The sequence below is a fragment of the Gorilla gorilla genome, chromosome 12 (genome assembly GCF_029281585.2).
Source record: "Gorilla gorilla gorilla isolate KB3781 chromosome 12, NHGRI_mGorGor1-v2.1_pri, whole genome shotgun sequence".
Lineage (NCBI taxonomy): Eukaryota > Metazoa > Chordata > Mammalia > Primates > Hominidae > Gorilla > Gorilla gorilla.
The window spans coordinates 103,229,584-103,242,748 of NC_073236.2; the positions used below are offsets into that span (position 1 = coordinate 103,229,584).

The following is a 13,165-nucleotide window of genomic DNA, read 5'->3' on the forward strand; positions in this document are numbered from 1 at the left end:
GGTTAGGCGGTGAAGTTAAGAGCAATGTTTTGCGGGCAGGGGTGGATCTCACAAAGTACATTCTCAAGGGTGGGGAGAATTACAAAGAACCTTCTTAAGGGTGGGGGAGATTACAAAGTACATTGATCAGTTAGGGTAGAGCAGGAACAAATCACAATGGTGGAATGTCATCAGTTAAGGCTATTTTTACTTCTTTTGTGGATCTTCAGTTACTTCAGGCCATCTGGGTGTATATGTGCAAGTCACAGGGGATGCGATGGCTTGGCTTGGGCTCAGAGGCCTGACAGCTAGATTTTGTATTTTTAGTAGAGACAGGGTTTTACCATGTTGGCCAGGTTGGTCTTGGACTCCTGACCTCAAGCGATCCATCCACCTGGGCCTGCCAAAGTGCTGGGATTATAGGTGTGAGCCACCGTGCCCGGCCTACTCCAATTTTTTTGTATTGTAGTAAAATAAACATAAAATTACTATCTTAACCATCTGTAAGTGTATAGCTCAGTGGCATTCAGCACATTAACACTGTCGTGGAACCATCACCACCATCCATCTCCGTAACTCTTTTCATCTTGCAAAACTGAACCGCCCAATCACACTTACTTTTTATGAGGTCTAAACAATTTCTTATTACTCTTATCACTCCGACATTGTAAGCCTTGTGTATGGGGCACCCATGTATTAGTTATAACATACACATAGGGTATCTACTATTAGGCATGGCTCTAAGTGCTTTTTTAAATGTTAACTGGCATAATTATCTTTGCATGTTCTGCAGGATCTAGCAGGTGCTTTGCACGTGAGAGCTAAAATATTTGAGGAATGAACTTCGGTACCACCTAAACATTTCCCATTGACTCTGGCTGTTATTCTGGTTGGCAAGTTAGGAAAGGAGCAGGTTACCTTGGGGAAAACGCTTTGGGGCGTAATCTGATATTAGGTCGTAAGTTTAAAGAAGTCCTTTATTTTAGCCACATTTAGGCCAAGTTGCTAATAAGGGAAGCTAAGAGGAAAGTTATTCTTAAATGATAGAGAATATAGGAAGTGACTCAAGGCAGTTAAGGTCTTGGCTTTCTAGTAGCACCGCGTTCAACTCCAGGAAGATTCAGGCAACCGGGAGACCCAGGGCTGGGACAGCCTGGGATCTGTCAGCCCGGTAGCGGGCGGGGGCGGGGCTTCGGGCCGGGGCGGGGCCGGGCTGGGCCGGCCTGGGCGGGGCGCGCGACTGCTCCGGGCGGCGATGGCGGCGGACGGGGACTGGCAGGATTTCTATGAGTTCCAGGAGCCGGCCCGGAGCCTCCTGGACCAGGAGAACTGTAACGCGAGCCCCGAGCCTGGGGCGGGGGCGGGGGCCGGGGCGGGTGGGGGCGCCGACGGTTTCCCGGCCCTGGCCTGCAGCTTGGAGGAGAAGCTGAGCCTGTGCTTCCGCCCCTCGGATCCGGGCGCCGAGCCCCCGAGGGCGGCCGTGCGGCCCATCACGGAGCGCAGCCTCCTGCAGGGGGATGAGTGAGTGCGGGGCCCCGGCCGGGAGTGGGCGGGAGCCTCCCCTACCCCTCGCCCGACCGGCAGGCCCTACGGCCGCAGCTCCTCCCTGCGCCCTCCTTCCGCCCGGACGTGGGAGTCCCCGCCCTCTCGCCTCCCTCCTCGGGCCGTCGGCCTCGGCTCGCCCAGCAATTTAAATCCCCTGCCCCCCGCCGCCGCCAAGCGCCGTGAAAACCTCCGTCTCGGTCCCTCCCGCCCTCCCTCCTGCAAACCAAACCCTCGTTTGTATTAGAGGGGAATCGCCCATGCAGAGCCCATAGTTGGAGACGGCACCTCCTGGGGCACGTGTGTCGCCATTCATTCACTCAAGTCGCATTTTATTAAGCACCTGCTGAGTGCCAGGCGCTGCTTCGCATAGGGAACACCAAAACGACTGGGCACTGTCCCTCCCACTTAGGACACAACGTAGGATGGGAGATAGATTTGTAAACAAATACATGTATGGATGTAATTAGCGCTGCAATGGTTATATGTACCAAATGTGAGAGACTTAAAAGCGTGTGTCTTGGGGAGAGTCAGGAACGGCTTTATAGAGAAATGTGCAAACGAGATCTGACTGATGAGTGGGAGTGTGCCTGGCAGGTGGAAAAAAGTCTAACGTTCTAGGTGGAGTATATTGCCTGTGCATAAGTACCAACGTGCGAGGCAGCATTTAGGGCACAGGAATCTGTGGGACCCACCCGGGAGCCCTGGTAGAGTGCGAGCCGCCACAGAGACGAAAGCGAAGGGCCCTGCTTACTGATGGTAACGATCGCATGGTCTGGTGGGGAGACCAAGGCATACACAAGTAATATTAATAATTACAGAATCACCTAAGAGCAATGATAGGAGGTTCACGGCGTTTTATCACAGCTGGGAGAGGTGAGGCGCTGAGTTCCTGAGGGCACTTTTTAAACCACCTGAGCCGCAATTATAATTTGGTTAAGTAAGAGTTGTAATTAGGTACCATGGTTTTACCCCCAAAAGATGGTAAATAGGAATGGTGAAAGTAAAGGGACTTGAGCATGTTGTGTATATAGGGGGAGAGGAGCCTCCGGAGAGGCTGAAGGTAGAATGAGTGGAATAAGATTGGGCGCGGTGGCTGACACCTGTGATCCCAGCACTTTGAGAGGCTGTGGTGGGAGGATGGCTTGCTTCCAGCAGTTCGAGACCAGACTGGGCAATATCGTGAAACCTGGCCTTTACAAAAAAATTAAAAAAAATTAGTGAAGTCCGGTGGCGCATGCCCGTGGTCCCACGGACCCAGCTGCCCAGGAGGCTGAGATGGCAGGATTGCTTGAGTCCTGGAGGTGAAGGTTGCAGTGAGCCATCATCGCACAACTGCACTCCAGCCTGGGTGACAGAGCGAGACTTTGTCTCAAAAATGAGGACCTGAGAAGGAATGGATTTTCAGAACATTGATGGGATGGAGAGACTCTTAGAGGTTAGGGAAGAATTTTTGAGAGACAGGACAGGAGTCACGGGCACGGAAAGGAGTTTCCAGCCTGATTGTCTCCTTTTCTTTGTGAAACAAACAGATTTATCAGGAATAAGGTAGGAAGCTTGAAAAGACAGCCTTGGGAGTGGGGCCTGTAAACATGGCTGAGCTGTGGTGCAGGCCCACCTGTGTTTGGAGACCATCTCCTTTTATTGGTTCCTCAGTACAGTGTTCTGCCCAGGTGTAGAGAAGGGAAACATTTATAATTGGATTTTATACACACATGCATGCAGTCAGTAGCAAAAGATGACATTTTTGGAAGCCTGTTCCCAAAGAGAAGATAATTTTATGTATATGTAGATTTAGATACTCTGAATCACTAAACCCAGGACACATTCTGGATTTAAAAATTAGTGTAGATTTATTATGTATTTGGGTTTTTCAAGAGTAGCTGACTTAAATCAGAGGATTGTACGCAGATCGTTAAGAGTTTTAGACTGTCACTTAGACTGTCAGGAGAGTAGGTTATTTTAGCCTTTGCTTAAAAATATTTTGTTGCTCTTGTTAATGGTATTTAGTAGATGATATGTTGGTGGTAATGCATGTCTCTTGACTTGGGAATGCATATGAAATCTCTTTTTTTTCGGGAGTTGGGAGCTGGTCATCACGGCATTGTCCCTTTTATATTGCAAAAACATACTCATCATTGCTTGATAGTCTGTTCCAGTTCCCTTTTCACTAGATATAATTGATAATTGTTTTACTCAGATATTGCTGTGCTTTAGGTCAAGGGATCCCCAACCCCTGGTCCACAGACCGGTACTGGAACTGGGCCACACAACAGGAGGTGAGTGGCTGAGTGAGCAAAGCCTCATCTGTATTTACAGCTCCTCCCCATTGCTTGCATTACCACCTGAGCCGCCGCCTGTCAGATCAGCCACGGCATTAGATTCTCATAGGAGCGTGAACCCTATTGTGAACTGCACAAGTGAGGGTTCTAGTTTGCAGGCACCTTATGAGAATCTAATGCTTGATGATCTGTCACTGTCTCCCCTCTCCCCCAGATAGGACCATCTAGTTGCAGGAAAACAAGCTGAGGGCTCCCATTGATTCTACGTTATGGTGAGTTGTAAAATTATTTCATTATATATGACAGTGTAATAATAGAAATAAAGTACACCATAAATGTAATGTGCTTGAATCACCCCAAAGCCCTCCCCCACCCTTGGCACTTCATTTAACTTCTCTGAGCCTCAGCTTTTGTTTTGGTTAAATATGGATTGTATTTACCTACTGAGGTTTTACTTATAAGAGTATTCTGCAGGATTCGATGTTGGCAGGACTTTGACCTCCTTGCAAAAGAGCTGTCCTGACCGTTGTTTACGACTGGTTGTAATACTTCATGATAAAGATGAAGGCAGTTCATATGTCTTGACTGCAGAATTCTAGAAATCTTTCAGTAGAGTTGCCTCTGTGTCCTTCCAACTACCATTGTTTTGACCTTGGTGGAGACTGTTAGTTGGCTTTCATTTTCTTGGAAGATCAAACTCACTGACAGGCACTTCTAAGTGAAATATTCCATCCCATTTGCCTTTTTCTTATAGCTTTGTTTAAGAAGGAGCAAATAAGCAGACAAAGCAAACTCCTCAAATTCTGGACTGTCTTCACCTGCTAGTGTATCCTGCTTAAGCTCCTGACCAGGATTAGGTCTATAGTCAGTGATATGGTTTGGCTGTGTCCCCACCCAAATCTCAACTTGAATTGTATCTCCCAGAATTCCCACGTGTTGTGGGAGGGATCCAGGGGGAGGTAATTGAATCATGGGGGCTGGTCTTTCCTATGCTATTCTCATGATAGTGAATAAGTCTTACAAGATCTGATGGGCTTATCAGGGGTTTCCGCTTTTGCTCCTTCCTCATTTTCCCTTGCTGCCGCCATGCAAGAAGTGCCTTTTGCCTCCTGCCATGATTCTGAGACCTCCCCAGCCATGTGGAACTGTAAGTCCAATTAAACCTCGTTTTCTTCCCAGTCTCGGGTATGTCTTTATCAGCTGCATGAAAATAACCTAATATAGTAAGTTGGTACCAGTAGAGAGGGGCGTTGCTGAAAAGATACCTGAAAATGTGGAAATGACTTTGGAACTGGGGAACAGGTAGAGATTGGAATAGTTTGAAGGGCTCAGAAGACCGGAAAATGTGGGAAAGTTTGGAACTTCCTAGAGGCTTGTTGAATGGCTTTCCCAAAATGCTGACAGCAATATGGACAATAAAATCCAGGCTGAGGTGGTCTCAGATGGAGATGAGGAAGTTGTTGGGAACTGGAGCAAAGATGACCCTTGTTATGTTTTGGCAAAGAGAACTGGTGGCATTTTGCCCCTGCCGTAGAGATTTGTGGAACTTTGAACTTGAGGGAGATGAGTTAGGGTATTTGGCAGAAAAAATTTCTAAGCAGTAAAGCATTCAAGAGGTAACTTGGGTGCTATTAAAGGTATTCCGTTTTATAAGGGAAGCAGAGCGTAAAAGTTTGGAAAATTTGCAGCCTGACTATGCGATAGAAAAAAAAACCCATTTTCTGGGGAGAAATTCAAGCTAGCTGCAGAAATTTGCATAAGTAGCAAGGAGCCTAATGTTAATCCCCACGACCATGGGGAAAATGTCTCCAGGCCATGTCAGAGACCTTCATGGCAGCTCCTCCCATCACAGGCCTGGAGGCCCAAAAAGGAACAAGTGGTTTCGTGAGCTGGGCCTAGGGTCCGCCTGCTGTGTGCGGCCTAGGGTCCGCCTGCTGTGTGTGGCCTAGGGTCTGCCTGCTGTGTGCGGCCTAGGGACTTGGTGCCCTGTGTGCCAGCTGCTCCAGCTGTGGCTGAAAGGGGTGAAAGTACAGCTCAGGCTGTGGCTTCAGAGGGTGCAAGCCCCAAGCCTTGGCAGCTTCCATGTGGTGTTGAGCCCACAGGTGCACAGAAGTCAAGAATTGAGGTTTGGGAACCTCCTTCTAGATTCAGAAGATGTAGGGAAATGCCTGGATGCCCAGGCAAAAGTTTGTTGCTGGGGCGGGGCCCTCATGGAGAACCTCTGCTAGGGCAGCGTGGAAGGGAAATGTGGGGTTGGAGCCCCCACACAGAGTCCCTACTGGGGCACTGCCTAGTGGGGTTGTGAGAAGAGGGCCGCTGTCCTCCAGACCTCAGAATGGTAGATCCACCTACAGCTTGCACCATGCGCCTGGAAAAGCCGCAGACACTCAACACCAGCTTGTGAAAGCAGCGGGGAGGGAGGCTATACCCTGCAAAGCTACAGGGGCAGAGTTGCCTAAGACCATGGGAACCTACCTTTTGCATCAGCGTGACCTGGAGTCAAAGGAGATCACTTCGGAGCTTTAAATTTTGACTGCCACACTGGATTTTGGACTTGCATGGGCCCTGTAGCCCCTTTGTTTTGGCCAATTTCTCCCATTTGGAACAGCCGTATTTACCCATTACCTGTACCCGCATTGTATCTAGGAAGTAACCAGCTTGCTTTTGATTTTACAGGCTTATTGGTGCAAGGGACTTGTCTCAGATGAGACTTTGACTGTAGACTTTTGGGTTAATGCTGAAATGAGTTAAGACTTTGGGGGACTGTTGGGAAGGCATAACTGGTTTTGAAATGTGAGGACATGAGATTTGGAGGGGCCAGGGGCAGAATGATATGGTTTGGCTGTGTCCTCACCCAAATCTCAACGTGAATTGTATCTTCCAGAATTCCCACATGTTGTGGGAGGGACCCAGGGGGAGGTAATTGAATCATGGGGGCTGGTCTTTCCTGAGCTCTTTTCATGATAGTGAATAAGTCTCACGAGATCTGATGAGTTTATCTGGGGTTTCTGCTTTTGCATCTTCCTCATTTTCTCTTGCTGCCACCATGTAAGAAGTGCCTTTTGTCTCCCACCATGATTCTGAGGCTTCCTCAGCCATGTAGAACTGTAAGTCCAATTAAACCTCTTTTTCTTCCCAGTCTTGGGTATGTCTTTATCAGCTGCATGAAAATGGACTATACAGTCATTCAGTGTTTGAAAATTTCTTATCCAGGAAGGTATGAGCCAGAAACCCAGCAAGTTTAGCAGTCCACAGACATTGCCTCTAATTCTACTTCACTGGCATTAGAGGAGATATTCCAACAGAGAGGAGAATAGGAATGGACTGTGCGTATGGGAGCTTTGCTGGGTAGATGAGTTAGTTCTCTAGAGCTTTTTGGGTTCACATTTTTATTAAGGCTAATTTTATTTTTTATTTTATTTATATATTTTTAGAGACAGGGTCTTGCTCTGTCCCCCAGGCTGGAGTACAGTGGTGCCATCATAGCTCACTACAGCCTTGAGCTCCTGGGCTTAAGCAGTCCTCCTGCCTTACCCTCCAAAAGTAGCTGGGACTGCAGCACATGCCACGGGCCTGGCCAATTAAATTTTTTTTTTTTTTTTGTAGAGATGTGAGTCTCCCTTTTGTTGCCCAGGCTGGTCTTGAACTCCTGGCTTCAAGCAGTCCTCCCACTTTGGCTTCCCAAAATGCTGGGATCACAGGCATGAGCCACCAGGCCCATCCGTAACGTGCATTTTAAAGCCAAACATCATTTGGGATGTTAAGCTTTTAGCCGTTGCAGTCCTATTGCTTCTTTTTAGCGCCCAATCCCTATTTGTTAACTATGTTATGTCTGTATTTTAAAATTTTCATTCTTGGGGTTAATACCTAGGTGATGGGTTGATAGGTGCAGCAAATCACCATGGCACATGTTTGCCTGTGTAACAAACCTGCACATCCTGCACATGTACCCCGGAACTTAAAAAAAAAATTCATTCTTATGTTTATGCCCCAGCCAGGATTGTTTTTGTATCCTAGTGTCTTACACACTTGGAAAGAAAGCCTATTGCTTATTCACAATTAGATACCTAATAAACATTTTAGGGTGTTTTTTCTACATGACATCTTTGTGTATACCTCTAGCTAGTAAGTAGCTTGTATGTTTAGTGTTTGATTTTACGTATCCCAATTAGATTTCAAGTCACTTGTATCTCTGAACTTTAGTTTTTCATAAAACATCTTGTTTTATTGTGCTGATTATTACTTTGGTATTGAAACCTGAATTTTGGTTATGAAATTTGAGTTTGGTGTTCTTATCTGGTGTGGTTTGGGACTCTCTTCAATACAGCTCATTTGAATTAATGCTTAGAGTAATGGAGCTGGAAGGAGTATCTGCTTCTTGTCCAGGTCTCTCATTTATAGAAGGGCAGAGGATACCTAGGGAGGTTAAGGGGCTTGGCCAATGACTCGTTATTTGAAGAAGGATGGAGATGAGAGTTTGTTTCCCTAGTCTCAGTCAAATGCCCTTTCCATTTGACCCTCTTGCCTCCCTTTAATGCTGTTGGGCAATAAGGTCAGGTAACTGCATTGGATAGAGCCTGGGTGTGTTTTATTGTGAATTCCCTCTCTTTATCCTTTTCGTTGTATCTGCCTTAGTGCTTAGCTTCTTTATTACAAATTAGATATTAAATCCTGTTCTCACATTGAGAGCGAATTCTTTCTCCAGAAAGGAAAACAAACCTTTTGTTTGAGAGAGATTTTTCACTTTTTGAAATGGTCTGTTTGTTTGAAGTTACAGAAGAAAAATGAGTGTCATGCACAGTTGTATTTATTACTCATGTGACCCTGGAAATATTTCTTCCCTGCCCTGTGTTTCAGTTTCTTCATCTGTAAAATGAGGATAATAATGGTTCCCCCTTCTAATGTTGTTTTTGAAGATTACATGAGTTAATACATGTAAATTGCTGAGAACAGTGCCTAGCACCTAATATAATGGAAGTGTTGCCTACTGCCTATTGGCAGTTTTCTGTACGGCTTCACCTTCCCTTAGGACTTCTTGTCAACCCAGTTATGTGATTTTTCACCTGGTTTTTGTTTAGGAGACTCTACTTTGTTGATGTTTTTCTGAGAAACGATATGCTTTCTGTTTTTCTCTGTTTCCTTTGACATTTGCTGTTCATCTTTCACTGAATATTTGTTTAAGAAAGACATACAGAATGTTAATTTTCATTGATTGTAGCTTTCTTCTTTTTAAGGATTTGGAATGCCCTGACAGATAATTATGGGAATGTGATGCCTGTAGACTGGAAGTCATCGCATACTAGGACCTTGCACTTGCTTACTCTGAACCTCTCAGAAAAAGGGGTAAGTTAGGAATTGAACCAATAGTGTTTGAATAACTGATGCTGATAATAGAACTAAAACAGTAGCATTTCTGCTTAACACAGATTCACTGACCTGCCTCTCATTTCTGAAATTATAGCAGTTTGGGTGGCTCTGTCTTGCTGTCTTGGCTCTAGGGCCATCACCTTGCTGGCACATTCCTCCAGTTCTTCTCCAGCACACTCATTTTTGTATGTGTAGCTAAATTTCCATCACAATTTTTTTTTTTTTTGACGGAGTCTCACTCTGTTGCCCAGGCTGGAGTACAGTGGCTTACTGCAACCTCTGCCTCCTGGGTTCAAGCGATTCTCCCACCTCAAACTCCCGAGTAGCTGGGATTACAGGCATGAGCCACCACGCCCGGCTAATTTTTGTATTTTCAGTAGAGACAGGGTTTCGCCATGTTGGCCAGGCTGGTCTCGAACTCCTGACCTCAGGTGATTCACCTCCCAAAGTGCTGGGATTACAGGCGTGAGCCGCTGCACCTGGCAGTGATGATGCACTGAAACACTCAGTAAAATTTTGATGCACTGAAACACTCAGTAAAAATGCTAGGCTTTGGTTTAATATACTGAGAGTCTTGGAATCTCAACACGGAGTTAACTTTTTAATGAGTGTAGTGACCTGCTAGACATGATATGTTGTCGGGAGGCTGTGTATTCCTGTGAATATTGGAGAACCTTTAAAAGATATTTTAGTTCTTGGCTTTTAAAATACGGTCTTGGCTAACTTAACTTTCTTGGAGGACTCCTGTGTACATCCTGGTATTGTAAAGTGAAGATGCCTTGACTAAGAAGTGTGAGCACGAGTGATGGGACAGGTAGGGAGGCAGAAAAGGGTTGAGAATTACTTGAAATGGAAAATCACAGTGTTAAGCTTGTTTAAATCTGATGAGAAACATAGCCAAATTATCTAAGTTTCAGGGCCAGGCTGTTTAAGTTCCTTATCAAATAATAATGTAAACTCATGCCAGATCTTCTTGCGTGCTCTATATTTCATTAAGTGTAATTATGTGATTATTGAGAATATAGTGCAGTAGGCCTGTCAGTATTTTACATAGTGTTGTTAATGTTTTGTTAAAAGGATTTTCTTACATATGTGATCAGAAAAGGCTACTGTTACTATTTTCTAGTAAAATGTAGAATTCTGGCTATATTTCCCAGTATTCAGTAGCTATGGAAATCTTCCTGACTGTGCCAGTCATTAATCCCATTAAGCTTTGCAGACTGACCTGGCATACATTTAATGAAAAGGAACAAAATGAGGGATCTTTTGCTCTGTCTTGTTTACTTAGGTCCTGGCTATCATTTTGGGCTTAGTTCAAGTTTCCCTTCCTCTCTGAAGCTTCCTATTACTGTTTTAGCCTTTGCTGATCTCATGGAATTATACAATTTTAGAGTTGGAAGGGGCTTTAAAGGACACTTAATCCAGCCTCTCACTTGGGGGGAATCCTCACCTCCAGCATCTCTGACAGATGGTCATTTAGCCATGGCCTAAATTCCTGCACGGAAGGAAAACACACTCCCCTCTAGGGGAACTGATGGCACTTGTGGGGTTGTGAACTTTGAAAGGACTTGTTATCTGTGCCACGGGGTTTAGCCTTGCTGTCTCATGGGTGCTAGTCCCCAGATCACTTTGTCCCTGTCTCTAAAATTACCACTGCCTTCTCTTGTTAATCATATGTTTCTGGGTCTGTCACTAGATTGTGACTTCCCGGCAGGTATTTGTATTTGTCTTTATAGTAACTATACTGTTCCTGGCACATAGTAAGTATGAAGATACCTGTTTATTGAGTGAATAAGTGAATAGCCTTGTCAGTGAAACTGTAGGGCCAGAGATCGTGATAGAAAGGTTTTAAAAAAAATGTTTTCTATATTATTTAAAATAATGCAGAATGCACCGAAACCAGTCCATGGGTACTACTTTTTTGACATATTAAAAAATAGCATAGAAGAGTTTTCATTTATAGCTTCAAAGACAGGCCCATTAGCAGCATGAATGAGACACTTTAATCCAATTTCATTGACTAAATGTACAGTGGGCCCACCATATTCTCTGGTTTCACATCTGCTGCTTTAGCCAACTGTGGATTAAAAAACTTGAAAAAAAACCCACAATAAAATAACAACACAACAATTGAAAATAATGAAAATAAAAAACCGAAAACCCATACAATATAACTTTATAATATAAATATTGTATAGTTATATACAATATAACTATAAACCATTTACCTCGTATTAGGTATTGTAAGTAATTTACATATAATTTAAACCTTATAGGAGGATGTGCACAGGTTATATGCAAATACTACCCCATTTTATATAAGGGACTTGAGCATCTGCAGATTTTGCTATTGGGGTGTCCTGGAACAAATTTCCCTTGGATACCGAGGGACTGCTGTATGTCTTTTATTGTTCTTAGATTGCATCTTGGGAGGTTGCTCCCTTTTGCTGCCTTTTGAATGTTATTTTCAATGCCAGGGTAATGATATGGCCAAGGCAGTGATTAGTAATGACGTAGAGTTTAATGCTAGTACTGACATTAAAAAGCCTTACCTGGCTGGGCGTGGTGGCTCATGCCTGTAATCCCAGCACTTTGGGAGGCCGAGGTGGATGGATCACCGAAGGTCAGGAGTTTGAGACCAGCCTTACCAAGACGGTGAAACCCTGTCTCTACTAAAAATACAAAATTAGCCGGGCGTGGTGTCGCATGCCTGTAATCCCAGATACTTGGGAGGCTGAGGCAGGAGAATTGCTTGAACCTGGGAGGCAGAGGTTGCAGTGTGCCGAGATCATGCCACTGCACTCCAGCCTGGGTGACAGAGCGAGACTCTGTCTCAAAAAAAAAAAAAAAAACAAAAACAGCCTTACCTGGAAAAACTCAGCAGATGAAAGTGAACACGTGATCATTCACCTATCATCTCTCTGTTGTGACATGACTATTCTGGTGATGAATAGAATTGAAATCAGAACTCTGTTTCTCAGGGAGGATTAGCACACACTGAGTTTCTGAAAAACAAATGGGCAATAAGGACTATGTAAGAAGCCACCACGTCATTCTATTACATGGTATATAATTAAACATTTTTTTTTAATCTGGCAAAGTTACTGTATTTACCATTGCCACCTGGTGCTCTATTCGTGCCATGACTAAGCTATGTAAAATTTACCTTTTGAAAGCATTCTTTAGATTATTTTACTTATAAAACAAAGTGTATAGAAATTTTTTTTTGACAAAAGAAGAATGGTTTTTGCATTAAAAAGAAAAACATTCAGGAAAACTAGTTTGCTAGATTGCGGTTTTAAATTTTTCTTTGATTGAAGATTAAGATGGCACACTTCTAAATTTGATATGTCTTTTTTAGAGTAAGGCAACTGGTATCTTTCAAATTCTTACGTGGGCACATTTTTTCCATTTGATGTATCTTCAGTTTTATACAGGGAAACAGTACCACCAGGTCTGTATCTAACCGTGGCATTGGAAGGAGTGATGGGAATGCTTGGCAAAGAGAAGGCACATTTAATGCTGAAGGGAGGAGTGAATAATGATACCCATGACAGCCAGGGCTAGTTTGCAAAGCCTGAAAGATATTCCAGCTCTTAGCATATGCCATCTCTGTGGGGAATGGACTTGGCTCTCTCTCTGGAAAGATGATCTGGGATCATTTCTGTTGTCATGGAAATTTATTATAATAGTTTACTGTTATTACTCATGTGTTTTGGCCATAACCCTATTCTAAATCTGGTGCCATTCTTGAATATACTTATATGATAGAATGCTTATCATTCATTTCAGCTTAAGAACATCTTCTGTGCTGTATTTCTCCTTCCATGTGCATTTCTTTCAGGACTGGGACTTTTGTATGCATCTTTATACCTTTAAGAGTAGAAATAAGAAAAAGATAATGTCTTCCATAGAATCAATTTGATTGATTGATAGATTGAGAGAGTGTCTCCCTCTGTTGCCCAGGCTGGAGTACAGTGGCGCCATCATAGCTT

At 44.2% G+C, this 13,165-nt stretch overlaps 1 protein-coding gene across 2 annotated transcripts in view; it reads left to right on the plus strand.

The window, feature by feature from the left end:
• Positions 1-1,194: 1,194 nt before the first annotated feature.
• The window catches only part of FEZ2 (fasciculation and elongation protein zeta 2), a 46,604-nt gene continuing 34,633 nt past the window's right edge, over positions 1,195-13,165 (plus strand). The window contains exons 1-2 of one of the 2 annotated variants that reach the window (XM_031007183.3): positions 1,195-1,500; positions 9,038-9,146. In XM_031007183.3, coding sequence (XP_030863043.2) covers positions 1,235-1,500; positions 9,038-9,146 — 375 coding nt within the window. In that variant the 5' untranslated portion in view covers positions 1,195-1,234. The remainder of the gene's footprint in view (positions 1,501-9,037; positions 9,147-13,165) is intronic. The other variant, XM_031007180.3, reaches the window with a different exon arrangement.